General features: G+C 41.0%; 1 protein-coding gene across 7 annotated transcripts in view; it reads right to left on the reverse strand.

The window, feature by feature from the left end:
* acsl1a (acyl-CoA synthetase long chain family member 1a) overlaps positions 1–15,925 on the reverse strand; it is a 151,079-nt gene that overhangs the window by 53,759 nt on the left and 81,395 nt on the right. For all 7 annotated transcript variants that reach the window (XM_060835312.1, XM_060835303.1, XM_060835322.1 and 4 more), the window contains one exon: positions 4,565–4,679. In XM_060835312.1, coding sequence (XP_060691295.1) covers positions 4,565–4,679 — 115 coding nt within the window. The remainder of the gene's footprint in view (positions 1–4,564; positions 4,680–15,925) is intronic.

Genomic DNA, 15,925 nt, shown 5'->3' on the forward strand with positions numbered 1-15,925 from the left:
AACACATCATAGTCAGTTTATGCATTCTTTGAAGTGCTCTCTCCATTAGAGGATAATGTTTACTCTGTCTCTGAAAAGGATGCCATCCTTATTCCGCACTGGTTTGAGGCCAAGGCTGTTAGATCCTTATGTTGCTTTGGTGGCACTGAAGAAAGCCTGGGTGTCATGCTTGTCAGCATGGACTTGCTTACCTGAGCCTTCTCAGACCACCACTGATTCTTTATTTCCTTAGTTCTTCTTTGTAGCTCAGCCATTGCTGTTTGATGACTTCTGCTCCTTGTCTCGCTGGTAGTGTCATTTTGTCAGGCACAGAGAGCTTTCCTCTTTTTCCTGGTCAGGTCTTGGATGACATGGTCATTTTTGCCAAAACAGGCTTTGTGTTTCCTGGTCTTGTAGTGGATGGTTTCTACCAGTGAGAGATGCTGGCTGTCTTTAGCTTTGTCTCGATTTCCTCCAATCTGCTAAGATGGTCTCTTCGGAGATTATGGTGAAGACACTGTTTGAAATTTGCTGGTCTGTTTGGCTCTTTGCTAAACTATTTAGAACATAAAATCTAGGAGCAGAATTAAACTATTCAACTCACTGAGTCTGCTCCACCATTTGATTGTGGCTGATATGTTTCCCAATCCCATTCTCCTGCCTTCTTCCTGTAATCCTTGAACCTCTTCCTAATAAAGAATCTACCTTTGTCTTAAATACTTGGCCTCCACAGCCAACTATGGCAATGAGATCCACAGATTCAATCCTCTGCATAAATAAATTCCTCATCTCGGTTCAAAAAGGGTTATCCCTTCACTGAGGTTGTACCCTCAGATTCTAGTCTCTGCTACTAGTGGAAAAATCTTCTCCTCATCCACTACGTCCAGGCCTCTTAAATTCTGCAAGTTCCAATCAGATCACCCCTCATCCTTCTAAGCTTTAGTACAGATCCAGAGTTCTCAACTGCTCATAACATGACAAGTCCTTTATTCCAGGATTACTCTTGAAAATCTCTTCTGGACCACTCCAAAGACAACTCATCTTTCCTTAGATATGGGGCCCAAAACTGCTCTCAAGATTCCAAATGTGCCCTGACCAGAGCCTTATACAGCCTCAGCAGTACACCTCTGCTCTTGTTTTCTAGCCCTCTTGAAAATGAATGCCAGTATTGCATTTGTCTTCTTAACTGCCAACTGAACCTGCATGTTAACCTTAAGAGAATCCTGAACTCCCAAGTCCCTTTTCAGGTCAGATTTCTGAAGCCGTCCACATTTAGATTATTTTCTAAGTCTCTATTCTTCCTACCAAAGTGCATATCCTCATATTTTGCCACTTCGTATTCAATCTGCCATTTCTATGCTCGCTTGCCAAACATGTTCAAGTCCTTCTGCAGCCTCCCCTCTTCCTGAACACTACCTGTCCAGCCACTTATCTTTGTGTTTTCTGCAATCTTAGCAAAAATGCCTTCAGCCCCTTTGCCCAGATAATTAATGCATGACAAACAGTTGTGGACCCAACATGGACCCTTGTGGAAATGGCTGCATTCCTGAAAAAGACCCCTTTATCCCTCCTTCCTGCCTTCTACCAGTCAGTCAATCCTCTATCCATGCCAGTACCTTGCCTCGAATACCTTGATCTCTTATCTTATTTAGCAACCTCCTGTGTGGCACCTTGTTAAAAGACCTTCTGGAGATCCAAATAAATCACATCTATTGGCTCTCCTATGTCTAAACATTTGATTTAGAATTCTAACAAATTTTTCAAGCATGACCACCCCTTGATGAAGCCGTGCTGACTCCACACTATTTTCCATGCACTTCAAGTGCTCCACAATCTCATCCTTAATTATGGACTCTTAAAATCATACAGGGATGACCAAAGTCTGGCTAACTCGTCAATAGTTTCTAGTCTTCTGCTTCCCTCCTTTCATAAACAGAGGTGTTACGTTAGCCATTTTCCACTCTTCTGGGACTCTCCTCGACTCCAGCTATTGCTGAAAGATGTCTCTGCAATCTCCACAGCTATCTCTTTCAGAACTCGAGGGTATAGTCCATCCAGTCTGGGTGATTTATCCACCTTTAGACCTTTCAGCTTTCCCAGCACTTTCTCCTTAGTGACAGCCATTACAATCACCTCTGATTCTCTCAAAGTTTGGGTATGCTTTTGGTACCTATTCAGTTTCTCTGCCATTTCTTTGTTTGCCATTACTGCATCTCCAGCCTCACCTTTCAGACATATAAAAATAACTCTTACACAACATTTTCTTATTAGCTAGCTTACTCCCATATTTCATCATCTCCCTACTTTTCTGCTTGCATAGTAATATTCTGCTGGCATTGAAAGGTTTCCAAATTCTCTGGCCTCTCACTAACCTTTACCAGATTGTTTGCCTTTTCTTTTATGTTGACTCTTACGTCCCTTGTCAGCCACGGTTACCTTTATCCTCCCCTTAGTATGTTTCATCATCCTTGGGATGGATTTCTGTTGGACCTCCAAAATTACCCTCAGAAACTCCTGCCACTGCTGCTCCACCATCTTCCCTGCTAGGGTCCCAATCAACTCTGGTCAACTCCTCCCTCCTCTTTTTGTTTCTTCATCTTCAGCTGCCTCTGGTAGTATTTGATGGACATAGAGGAGCAGTTGAGCCAGTGGTCTGTCCAGCAGTCTTCTACACTGGTCATCACCTGGGTAACGAGAACAACCTATTGATCTTCGGTCAAATGATGATATAGCTGATCATGTGCCACTGCTTTGATCGTGGATGCCTCCAATAGGTCTTGAATTTGTCTTTTTGTGGAATAGGGTGTGTTCTGCACATTTGAGGAGTGGGGCAATTCCCAACTCCTCCTTTGCCAACGATTCCTTTCCAGAATCAGGAGTGCCTTCCAACCCTGGTATTGAATTCTCCAAGGATGATGATTTAATTTCATTAGGAATGTTGCTGCGTTCGGTACTATAATAGAAACCTTCTTTGGTCTCAACTATTGCATCAAGGCTTTGAGATTAGGCACCCATGACCATTGCCTGCTGATTCTTGGCAGGTTGCAGGTGAAGAGTCATTCGGCAATTGCTGATGCCAAAAGGGAATACAGAGAGTCAGTTGATGTGTTCAATCTCAGTGGCAAATCCAAATCTATGCTTCCTGGGTTGATCCTTAGGTTTCCCTCTCCAGGAGGAGGTGTAACCACCACCTTCATCCCTTAGCGACCCTTCATCAAGTCTCCTGGAGAGCAGCAATCTCAATGGTGAAGTGCCTGAGTTCACAGGCAACAAAGGCAGTTCTTTAATCAGGACCATTGTTTTGCTTGTTATTGATGAGGGTTCCCACACTCCAGGTTCTGAGACTGAGTCTGACTTTGGTTTAGAGACTGCAGGTAGATGAGCCCCTGGATAAGGTTTACCAGCCAGGGTGGTGATGGACAAATTATGCTTGGGTCACCTTTTCTAGCATCTTCTGCTTATGGGGTGAGCTGTATGGATCCTGAAGAGGGCTGCTCAGTCATGGGGAAAGCTGCTGAAACATGCTCCTGTTCCTATGTTGAGAGCAAAACAACTGAGTCACATATGTGCCGGACCAAAGCAAGGGACCTTCAGATTTCTCATTCCTATCCCCATTACCTCCCATTGATCACCGCAGGGCTTGCATTCTACATCGAGGCGGACTTGAATTCCTCTAGTCAGGCACGTTGTATGGGACATCTATTGACACAGCAAGGCTGTTGCACCTCAGCAGACAACGTCCTTGAGAGAAGGTAGATCCAGTTCCAGTGACAAGGAAAAATCTTGATAAATGGAGATCTCCGCACTGCGTCCAGTGATATCACATGGATATCTTCCACATTTGGATCACCATTAAGGACTTGTTTTGGGTTGCGCTTCGTCTGGTTCTCCCCTCCAACCTTACTGTCATGGCTGGCCCTGCCAAAAGTTGAGAACTCCTGATAGCATCATCTTCAGGATCAATGAACACTCAAACCACTCCACCGCAGTAAGGTGGCAATCCACAATTCAGGAAGGATGCAAAGAACCTAGCAAGGAAAAATGCACTGAAACGGTTACAGGAGGGTGACACCTGTATTACTTGGTGAGAGCAATTGCAAAGATATTAAGGACCTAACCATTTGATTAGGAAGGAAGCAAGAGAATCTAAATGTGTACACAACTCCTTATTAAAGCACTTCATTTCCATGCCTGAAAAGGTGGAGACATGACTGGATCTTGTGATGAGCAGCAAAACTAGATGTGTGTGAACAACCGTGGTGTTTGACTATAACATAAGCTTTCATGGTCAAAAGAAAGGGATAAATTTAGTTCAAATAACAAGGTCACCAAATTGAAACCAGATTTTACGGTTTCACCAACTCAAATTAATCACAATAATGAAAATTAGCTGCTCATTCTCCTTGTTCTCACCATCCCATCAAATCTGGCACACATTATCCTCCTAGCCCTCACTAGTATACTGTAGATTGTTGCAGGTCCAATTGGTTGTCTATCAAATTTGCTATTTCCTCTATTGCATGCTCCAATTGCAAAACTGGATATTAACCATTATCCAAAGAACAGAATATTAAACAATACTTACTCGATATAACCAAACCTCTTTTCATCACATCATACAGGGTTCTCACATCCACATAGTATGAAGTTATCAGATCTTTCTGTTTAAGTAGTACACTTTTCCGAGCAAGTTCACCATTCTGAAATACAAAAAACCCTAGTCATATCATTATAAATCATATTTAAGGCCAAATAATTACTTTTGGGTTGGTTTACAGAGGCTTCAGATCACAAAATAATTGCAGGATTACCGTACCTTACAGTGCAGAAGGAGCATAGCCTGCCCTTGTCAGCACTTTGATAGAAATGTTTAACCCTGCCCTTTCCCTATTGCTCAATTTTTTAAAAATTTAGATATTGACTTGGGGATAGAATGTGATGAGTCAATGGTGTGAGAGAGTGAGTGAGTGAGTGAGAGGTTTTTCAATTGACAGCTGATCAATACTTACATAAACAATTTGACTTGAAAATCAGAACTACTGTTTCAAACTTGCAAATTACTCCAAATTGGGAAGGAAAGCTAAAAACAGTGGACGATTGCAACAAAATGCCAGAAGACATCAATGAACATTCAGAATGGGCAAGCAGTTGGCAAAAAAAAACCATTTTGCTCAGAATTAAAGAATGAGGAAGTCCTTGAAAGTATTCCTTGAAAGTAAATGCCTAAACTGACTAGAGCATGAGAGAGATTTGGAGTGACAGGTACAGTCAATAAAATGTTGTTACGCATGTTAATGAGACCATTAAAGTAAAACAAAGTACTGGGACCTATCCTGAGGTAGACAGAATCAAAAGCAAAGAAATTATGGTAAACACGAAGAGCACATTTGGAGGACTGCAAATAATTCTGGGAGCAGGATTTGGAGTTGTGTCAGGATCCAAAGGACAGGGTCAAATGGGAGTCCTTACTCCACACTGCATGGAGAACAGTCGCTCTATGATTTTTCCTGAACTGGCAATTAGACGCCAGAGGTCAATACTGGAGACAGCATACTATGTTATGGTTGATTTATTGGCATAAATAGAGGATTGATTAACAGGAAGCGGAGAGATAGCGTTTTCAGCTTAACCAACTGTTACTAGTTGACTGCTGCAGGAAATTACTGGGGCCTCAACTATTTACAATCAATACCAAATTTGCCGAATTTGTTGCATTAAAAGGTAGGAAAGCAAGTTGTGTGGAGGGGGATAAAAATATCTGCTGGGTATATCAGCACCCCAAAAATTACATATTGACTGAGATTTGATGTTTTCATAAATATTTTGATATTTTATGTCATTGTGCTCGCTAAATGTTTATAAATCATGTATTGGTTTATTATGAAGAGTAGAAAGGAGAATTTCCCATTAGAGATGTAGTTGAACAAACTATTTATTTAAAAAAAATAAACACCTCTGGGACACCCGGACCAACCAACCCAACCACCATGTGGCTCAACACTTCAACTCCCCCTCCCACTCCACCAAGGACATGCAGGTCCTTGGACTCCTCCATCGCCAGACCATAGCAACACGACGGCTGGAGGAAGAGTGTCCCATCTTCCACCTCGGACCCTCCAACCACAAGGGATGAACTCAGATTTCTCCAGTTTCCTCAGTTCCTCTCCCCCCACCTTGTTTTAGTCCCAACCCTCGAACTCTGCCCCACCCCCACTTCGGCCTATCACCCTCACCTTAACCTCCTTCCACCTATTGCATTTCCAACACCACTCCCCCAAGTCCCTCCTTGCTACCTTTTATCTTAGCCTGCTTGGCACACTTTTCTCATTCCTGAACAAGGGCTCATGCCCGAAACGTCGAGTCTCCTGCTCCTTGGATGCTGCCTGACCTGCTGTGTTTTTCCAGCAACACATTTTCAGCTCTGATCTCCAGCAGTTGCAGTCCTCACTTTCTCCACAAAGGTACCCAGGTACAGCTTCTTCAGTTACAAGATCTTAGAAAATAGAGAACTGACCACTGATGAAGAAAGCCCAAGATGAAACTAGATATGGAAGATGGCAAAACTACTGTTTCTGGATAATCTGTGAGTTTGCAGTTTACACAATTGGAACACTGCTGTATTCCTTCAAATGGAATGTAATTTCTTCACTAAAGAAATGAAAGAAGTGTCAATGACATCAGAGGTAAAAATTTGGAAGACAAGTAGTATTAGAATTTCATAAGCAACTTGCTCAGTCTTCTAAAAGATCCAAATGTTAGTAAAGGATACAAGAATAGGGGACACGTAGTATCATAAACTCATAGAAAAGATAAATGATAGATGCTCTACTTGCTTATTGTGAAATTAGTTTCTGCCTGAGCAATATTGTGTCAAATTGTAGAGTTATGTTTAACATTTCCAAATATGCAATGCCCTCTCCCTTTGTGTACATCTCTTACGCACGAGACTATCATTTGCTAGACAAGGCTTCTCCAGTTCTTCCCTGGATACGTTTACACTCTGGCTGCCTTCTTATCAGCAAACTCAGCCATGAAATGTTCAAAATAAAAGCAAATTACTGCGGATGCTGGAATCTGAAACCCAAAGAGAAAATGCTGGAAAATATCAGCAAGTCTGGCAGCATCAGTAAGGAGAGAAAAGAGCTGACTTTACGAGTCTGACTGACTCTTTGTCGAAGCTAAAAAAAAGGGAGAAATAGGGAGGTATTTATACTAGGTTGAGGTAATGAAATGTTCAGCTTGGATTCATCCAATTGCATCTAATCATCTTCTCTGCAAATGTGTTGCTGGTCAAAGCACAGCAGGTTAGGCAGCATCTCAGGAATAGAGAATTCGACGTTTCGAGCATAAGCCCTTCATCAATCATCTTCTCCCCTGTCATGGTGTGTGTACTCTCTGACATCTTCCTTCATCATCTATTCAGATGAACTTTTTTCTCAAGCTCTCTTCCCAGAATGCGTTGTTCAATGCTTGTTTATTATTTGAAAGAAATAAATAAATATGTGTGCTGATACACGGGGCTGGATTTGTGGTCACAAATTGGGTGGACCGTAACCCATAACACAAAGGAATTTCTTCACCCAGAGGCCAGTGAATGTCTGGAATTCTCTGTCCTAGAGAGCTGTGGAGGCTACATCACGGAGAGATATTTTAAAAGGAGGTAGATATTTGCCAATATTTCAAAAATGTAAGAGCTATGAGAGCTGGCATGAAAGAAGAGTTGAAGACTGAACAGATTAGCATGACAGTGATTTTTGAGAAGTTTGTAGCTCAGGTTGGTGAGAAATATGGAAGTTAGCTTGCTGAGTTTGAAGATTTGTTTTCAGACATTTCACCACTACTCTAGGTAACATCATCAGTGAAGCACTGGTGGTATGTCCTGCCTCTCTATTTATAGGTCTTGGTTTAAGGTCAGTGATGTCATTTCCAATTCTTTTTTTCTCTTTTTAAAGGAAGGTAGATAGGATCTAAATGAATCAATTAACATCAACCTGGCCAAAGATGCACTGGCATCACCACCAGGAAAACCAGGACCACAAAACACCAGACAGCACCAACTTCCTCAATAAAAACAACATGGTTAAGCTAGTGGACCTGTGCCTCACCACTCACTTCACATTCAATAACAAGACCTACAAACAAGTCAACAGAACACCCTATGGGATCACCAATATCAGGACTCATAGCAGAAGCAATAATGCAGAGACATGAACAAACAGCCCTCCCATCTATCCAACCCAAACTTTGGAAATGCTATGTAGATGACACCTTTGTGATCATAAAGCGGAACAAATTAGAGGAAACATACAACACCATCAACAATATCCTGACAGGCATAAAATTCATAAAAGAGGAGGAGAAGGACAATAGACTCCCATTCCCAGTCATGACAGTTGAACGTACAGTTAATGGAGAATTTCAAACCGGCGTTTATAGAAAAACATCAAACACAGAGCAGAGCAAATACTTAACTTCAGAAGCAATCCCCCCAACACCCACAAACGGAGCTGCACCACGACATTATTTCAACAACTACATCACACTGCAGCACCCAAGAACCACAAAAAAGCAGAAGAAAAATATCAATACAGTGTTTGAAGAAAAACGGGTACACAATCTGCCAATTGCTCAAGAACAAACCCAAACAAGCAGACAGAACGCAACCAGAAAAAACTATAACCACATTACCTCTCAAAGACATGTCAGAAATGACTTCCAGATGACTCAGACCCCTTGACATCATGGCAGCCCACAAACCTACCAACAGACTTAAACAGCGACTAATGAATCTAAAGGATTAGATACCGCCAGCAAAACTAACGTTATTTACAAGATATCACGCAAAAACTGTAAAAAAAAATTTACAATCGGACAAACAAGCAGGAAACTTGCCACCAGGATACATGAGCACCAACTGGCCAACAAAAGACATGACCCACTCTCACTAGTTTCTATACGTACAGACGAAGTAGGACACCACTTTGACTGGGACAACACACACATCCTCGGACAGGCACAAGAATTCTTAGAGGCAAGGCATTCTATCCTGGAACTCCATCAATAAATACATGGATTTAGATCCTATTTACCTTCCCTTGAAAAGAAAAAGAACCAGAAATGACCTCACCCATCTTAAGAAACCAAGGTCTGTAAATAGAGAGGTGGAACATACCACCAACATTTCAGTAGAAACTTTCACTGATGATGTTACCTAATATGATGACGAAATGTCTGAAAACAAATCTTCAAGCTCAGCGAGCGCACTTACATACAGATCAGCATGATCTTATTGAATAGCAGGCAGGCGTGAGGGGTTGAGTTGCCTACTCATTCTCCAATTATATTAAACAACCACGCAATCATATAGTCGGTGAAGTTGCTTTATGAACCAGACCAGACCCCTCTCAAAACATACTAAGTAGTTAGCCTAAACCCAGTTTTCTTATTTTAAAGGCAAATGTCAGATGCTGTGTGCCAGATGAAATTCAATAGGTAAAATACAACAAAATAAAGATGACCTTGGAATAATGTAACTCTATTGGAAAACTTTACAGAACAATAGATACAGTAACTATTATTAATTAACTGCTCCAATATAATAACATCCCATAAACACACCATTGGCAAATGCAAATTCAGAAAATAGATTTGTCTCACATTCTATCCAGCAGCCCAGGAAGAGAACCCCCAGCTTTTGGCTGTATTTGAAAGATTGAAAAAAATAGCTTCCACTTCTTCAAGACCCCCAACAGCAACTGGTTCTATGGGTGGGAGTTTGACCACACACATTCAGGCTGCTCCTATTGTTCCAACGATATATTAAAAAAAACACCCAAAGCCTCAAAAATCTATCTTATCATAGACTGCAGATCACCTGTCACCCAATCTTTCTCTAAAAGAAACCAGGACAAAGCACATCTCTTAAAACCCAACATTGTCACAGTTGGGTGAGTAATAGCAAATCATCACTCCAGTCTCCTACTTGGAGACATGGAAATCTGCTGTCAATCTTGCTAACAAATTACTCTCAGCAATCTTCCATGGTTCACTCCATTTACTGAATGTCATCTGTGAAAATGTTTGGGAATGTTTTATAAATGACATTTTAAAATTTCAAGGTGGCTTACAGTCAGAAAGAAATGCCTTCTAGTGGCACCATGACTGAATGTAGTGGTGGATCCTGCTGGTGAAGGTGGAATGCATGGTTTTCCTAAAATTCATTTTTGAGCTTTTTTCCTGAAACCTTTCCATTTAAAAAGGAAGGAAATACTCAGAAAAGCAGTCATTTAAACCTGCAGTGGTGAATGACTCAAGGTATCCTTGCCTACAACCCCGGTTGCGCATACAGTCCCATTGCCAATTTCTAATTGACACCATCCTATCAAACATCCACAAATTAGCAATGTGACACTTGATTGGACTTGCCAAGACAGTATGGTCTGGAGCAAACAGGCCACTCAGTTTCTCTTCCACCGCCCTGATCCTGGCAAAACTCCAGCCCATGGTATCATCCACTTGTAAACGTCAAGAATGTATAGGAAGTAGAGAGAAATTGGCTAAACTATCAGCAAACCCCGTGGATCCTTCTCCCACACACTACGGAGGGGTTGCAAACTCGAAGGCAGATATCGAATCTTCTTGGTTGAGGACCTCAGGGATAAATTTTCAAATTAAATATTTAAAAAGGACTATAGAGGAAGGAGTGGAGGAGTTGAACTAATTAAATATCCCTGTGAGACAGCTGGCACAGACACAGGCTAACTGGAAATGATCATATTGTACTGCACAGGATGAAGTCAATTGCTGGCAATTCTACAGTCCAGTGACAACAATGATCGAATAAAGCCAATTCATTTATTCACACCAAGAAACATCACAAATATCTCAAAGCAGCTGCAAATAATTCTCAAAGAAAATTATTCTTTGCATAAAATAACAGGCAAACGGGAAGGGTTCTTGTGACTCAGAAACAAACAACTGACTTCTCTAATCCAACAGAATGTTGGATGCAACTCTAGAACTGGCTTCTAAGATGTATCTTTGAGTCCAATCCAGCCCATTGGACAAATTGGCACAGGTCAGGAGTGTGATGGAACACTTTCTTGCCTCCATGGGTACAGTTCCAACAACACAAGAAGCTTGACATCATCCAGGATCCAGGACAAAACAGCTGGCTTGATTGGTGCCACATCTACAGGCACCCACTCCCTCCACCACCAACAGTCAATAGCAGCAGTCTGCGCCATCCACAAGATGCAATGCAGAAGATTACTAAAGCCCTCTGACAGGATTTTCCAAACCTACAGCCACTACCATCTGCAAGGAGGGGGTCTTGGTACTATTTCACTGTTTCTTCTTAGTTACCGGGTCATAATCATTAAACTCCATCCCTAATACCTCTATCAGTGCCCCCACAGCACCAGCACTTGCAGTGGCTCAAACAAGTAGCCGATATTCCATGAACAAATTTGAAATAAATCAGCACACCTCCAGGTCACATAAAACAAAATCTCAAATGTGAACTGCAACAATGTGCCCCATTCATTTAATATTAAGGTGAAAATGCTTTCAAAATTAAAAAAAACACTTGAAACTTGAAGCATTTAGGCTTTATTTGACAAAGCTTTCAGCATCAATATCACAAGCTGACTCAATGAGGTGTTGCCGAAAATACATCTTGTAACCACAGAATTATTTCTTGCAATTGTTTCTAAACAAATCTCCTCCAACACTTGAAAGCTTTTGAAAAAGTAACAAGGTTGAGTATTGAGCTCCTTCTTCTACATCAAGCTGAGGGACTAGCTCAAAGCAGCTAAAAGCTGTTCATGGAAAGGGGCTACCACAACCAGCACAACACTACGGACCTCAGAACATTCCCAGTACCAGTGATCGAATATGCTGCGGCAGGAAAGACAAGAGGTGAAGTAAGTCTTGAAAATCAACAGAGGTTGTGGGGAAAGAGAGGGGCAAAGGGACAATGGGGGAAAAGGGCCAAAGTAGTGCAATGTGTAAACATTATTACGGAATTTTACACTGAATAGCTTTATTTCATAAAAGATTTAAACTTATGTGCTTTCACATCTCAAAGACTCTTTCATACTGTGTGTTACAGAGAAACATCCATCTATTTAAGCTGTGACCTTACCAGGCTGCGGAAAGCAGATTTATGGTGACACGTCTGTGTTCAGATGTATTAGGTTTTTTTAAAAAGAGTAGCATTTTTTTTTATTAATTTATACCTGTAAGCTCTTGCCACTTTAAATACTGCGGTGTCTGAAATGGAATGCTTTCCTTGTGACTTCATGTTTAAAGGAATGGTGATGACCATTGAGGATATTGTTGGAGTCTTCCAATTTGCTTCAGTGAGTGTCCAAATCCCCATTTGCCACAAAGACAACTCACCATCACCTTCTCCAAGGCAACGAAGGATGAGCATACATACTGCACCAACCAGCAACACCTACATTTCTTGAATGATATTTAAAAATCCAGAAGATAATGCTACACCAACATCTAATAAAGGAGTTAATGAAAAGAAAACTAAAAGGAGCCTCTGAAAGTTTAAAAGATAGACAGAGTCATTTAGTATGGAAGCAGAACATTTGGTGCAACCAGTATATGCCAAACATAATCCCAAACTAAACTAGCCCGAACTGCCTGCTCCTGGCCCATTTCCCTCCAACCAAGTGTTTTCTAAACATTGTAATTGTACCTGTTTCCACCACATCCTCAGCAAGTTCATTCCACACTCTAACCACCCTCTCTGTGTAAAAATATTTGCCTCCTATGTCTTCCTCGGGAAAATCTAAGAGGAGACTTTAAAAGAAATCATTTTTACCCATTTCAGCAAGATAATCTTTTCTCAGGCTCTCCATTATGTGTTATGGCTGGATGCTGGAGATGGTAGAGGTGGTCATATCAGTGAACTAGGAATCCAGAGACTGAGCTGGAAGCACAGATTCAAATCTCATCACAGTAGCTGGTGGAATTTCAAAAGTTTAATAAATAAACTCTATAATCGAATGATAGCACCATTAACAGTCACCATGATTGTTGTTTTTAAAAAAAAGTTCGCTAATGTCCTTCAGGGCAGGAAATCCCTACTATCCTTACCTGCTGTGATGCATATCAGTTTAAATCCTAAATGTGTTCTAAAAAGCATGGTAAGCCATTGAACTAGAAGGTCATTAGAGGACTTGACAGGGTAGTGCAGAAAGGCTGCTGTGGGAGATTCTAGGACCACAGGGCATCATCTCAGAATAAGGGGCTGCACATTTAAAACAAAGATAAAAGGAAATTTGTTTCTTCTCAGAGGGTTGGAAATCTGTGGAATTCTTTACATAATAATCAAACAGGAGAAGGCAATTCAGTCCCTCGTGCCTGCTCTAGCATTCAATACAATCATGGCGGTTCTCAACTTGGCCTCAACTCCAACTATCTGCCCATTCTCTTTAACCCTTTCATCCATTCCAAATTAAAAATCTGTCAAACACCTCCTCAAATTTACACATGTCCCAGCATCCACCACACACTAGGGTAGTGAATTCATGATCCTGGAGAAGTAATTTCTCATCTTAATTTTAAATCTGCTACTTCTTATCCTAAAATTATCACCTCTCTTTCTACATGCTGTCTACTTTGTCAATCCCCTTTAGCATCATGCATAGATCAATTTGATTCCTTTCATTCATTTAAACTCCAGAAAATATAGGCCTAAACTGTTGAATCTCACTTCATAAGACAAACATGTCACCTCTTGAATCAATCTAGTGATTCTTCTGATCTGCCTCCAATGCAATTACTTCCTTCCTCAAGTAAGCCAAAATTTTATGCAATACTCCAAGTGTGGTCTCACTAATGCCTGTTATAGTTGCAACATCACTTCCCTATTTTATACTCTACTCCTTTAGCAATAAATGCCAAAATTGCAATTGCCTTCCTTATTATCTACTGTACTGGTTTTTCTGTGACTCATGCACAAGGATACTCTGCATCTCAGATTCCTTTGCGCCAAATCATCCACAGGATCCACCTTGCTTGTTATATCTTTGAAGAGCTCTTAGCAAATTAGTCAAACATGACCTACCACTCATAAAACCAGGCCGACTCTGATGGTTTGCATTTTGACCGTCTGTATGCGGTTTGCACGTATTTCCCTTGTCCGTGTGGGTTTCCTCTGTGTTCTGAACCTTCTCACCTTTCTATTCTTCCAGCCAAAATGCATAATCTCAGTAATCCATGTCAAACTTTATCTGCCATGACCAGTTGTAGATTTCCTAATTCTTCATTGAGACTTATTTTCCCACTTATTTTAGTATCATTTACAAATTTGACTATCTATCCCTGCATCCAAACCATTAATGTAGATTGTAAATAGTTGGGATCCCAAGAGCCAAATCCTGTACCACACCATTAGTTACATCATTCCAATCAGAAAAAGACCCATTTAGCCCAACTTTCTGATTACTATTGGTTAATCAACTCTATTCAATCCAATAAATTACCCCAACCTCATGTTTTGTTTAACCCCATGTGATCTTACCTTATGTATTATTAGCCTTTTATGTGGTACCTTACCAAATACCTTCTGGAAGTCCAGATATAATCCAACTGCAGGATCCATTTTGCTTGTTATATCTTTGAAGAAGTTTAGCAAATTAGTCAAATGTGACTTATCACTTCTAAAACTAAGCTGACTCTGATGGTTTGCATTTTGATTGTCAATATGAAGTTTGCACATTTTTCCCTTGTCTGTGTGTTCTGGTTTCCTCTCAGTCCAAAGATGTGTAGGTTAGGTGGATTGGCAATGTTAAATTGCCCACTGTGTCCAGGGATGTGCAGGAGAGGTTGGTTAGCCATGGGAAATGCAGTATTACAGGTAAAGAGTAGGAAGTGGATCTGGGTGGGATACTCTTCAGAGAGTCAGTGTGGACTTGATGGGCCAAATGGCCTATTTCCACACTGTACAATTTTATGATTCTATGAAGTGTCCTGAATTACATGCTTATTAATGGATTCTAGCAATTGCCCAACAACAAATGTTAAACTAATTAGTCTGCATACTCCTCCTTTATAGTTCCCTCCCTTTTTGAATAAGGCTGCTACATTGGCAAAGGTAAAAATCACACAACACCAGGTTATAGTCCAATAGGTTTATTCGGAAGCACTAGATTTTGGAGTGCTGCTCCTTCAACCACCTGATGAAGGAACAGTGCTCTGAAAGCTAGCGCTTCCAAATAAACCTGTTAGACTATCACCAGGTGTTGTGTGATTTTTAACTTTGTACACCCCAGTCCAAAACCGGCATCTCTAAATCATGGCATCAATATTAGCATTTCTCCAAACCACTGGAACTTTTCCCACATAGAGTCATAGAGATGTAAAGCATGGAAACAGACCCTTCGGTCCAACCTGTCCATGCCAATATCTCTCTAAACATATCTAGGGAATTTCAGAATATTATAACTAATTGATCCACTATCTCTGCACTTCCTTTAAGAGGTCATGAGGTCCACAGAAGACTGTTGTGCCTAGGTCATTAAGTATATTCTAGACAGATCTTTAATCAGTAAGGGAATCAAGGTTATGGGGAAAAGGCAAAAAAGAGTAGAACTGAGGATTACCTGACCAATCATAATTTCAATGAAAGGCAGAGCAGATTCAATGGACCGAATAACCGACTTCTGCTTCTCTGCCCTTTGATGAGCTCCAAACCCCAGCCCTTCCTGCCTATTCATCACCGCAAGACAAGTCAAAGCGACTTCAACTCTGATTACATACGCTTCTTCCTAAACAATCTACTTAAATTCAAAGATCTTTGCTAGCACAGAAGATGCTTCGATTTTCTCCCACAGTACAAAGATGTGCAGGTCAGGTGAATTGACCATGCAAAATTGCATTAGTCAGAGGGAAAGGGGTCTGTGTGGGTTACTCTTCGGAGGGTCGG

Source organism: Hemiscyllium ocellatum, chromosome 2 (genome assembly GCF_020745735.1).
Source record: "Hemiscyllium ocellatum isolate sHemOce1 chromosome 2, sHemOce1.pat.X.cur, whole genome shotgun sequence".
In the NCBI taxonomy this organism is placed as follows: Eukaryota; Metazoa; Chordata; class Chondrichthyes; order Orectolobiformes; family Hemiscylliidae; genus Hemiscyllium; species Hemiscyllium ocellatum.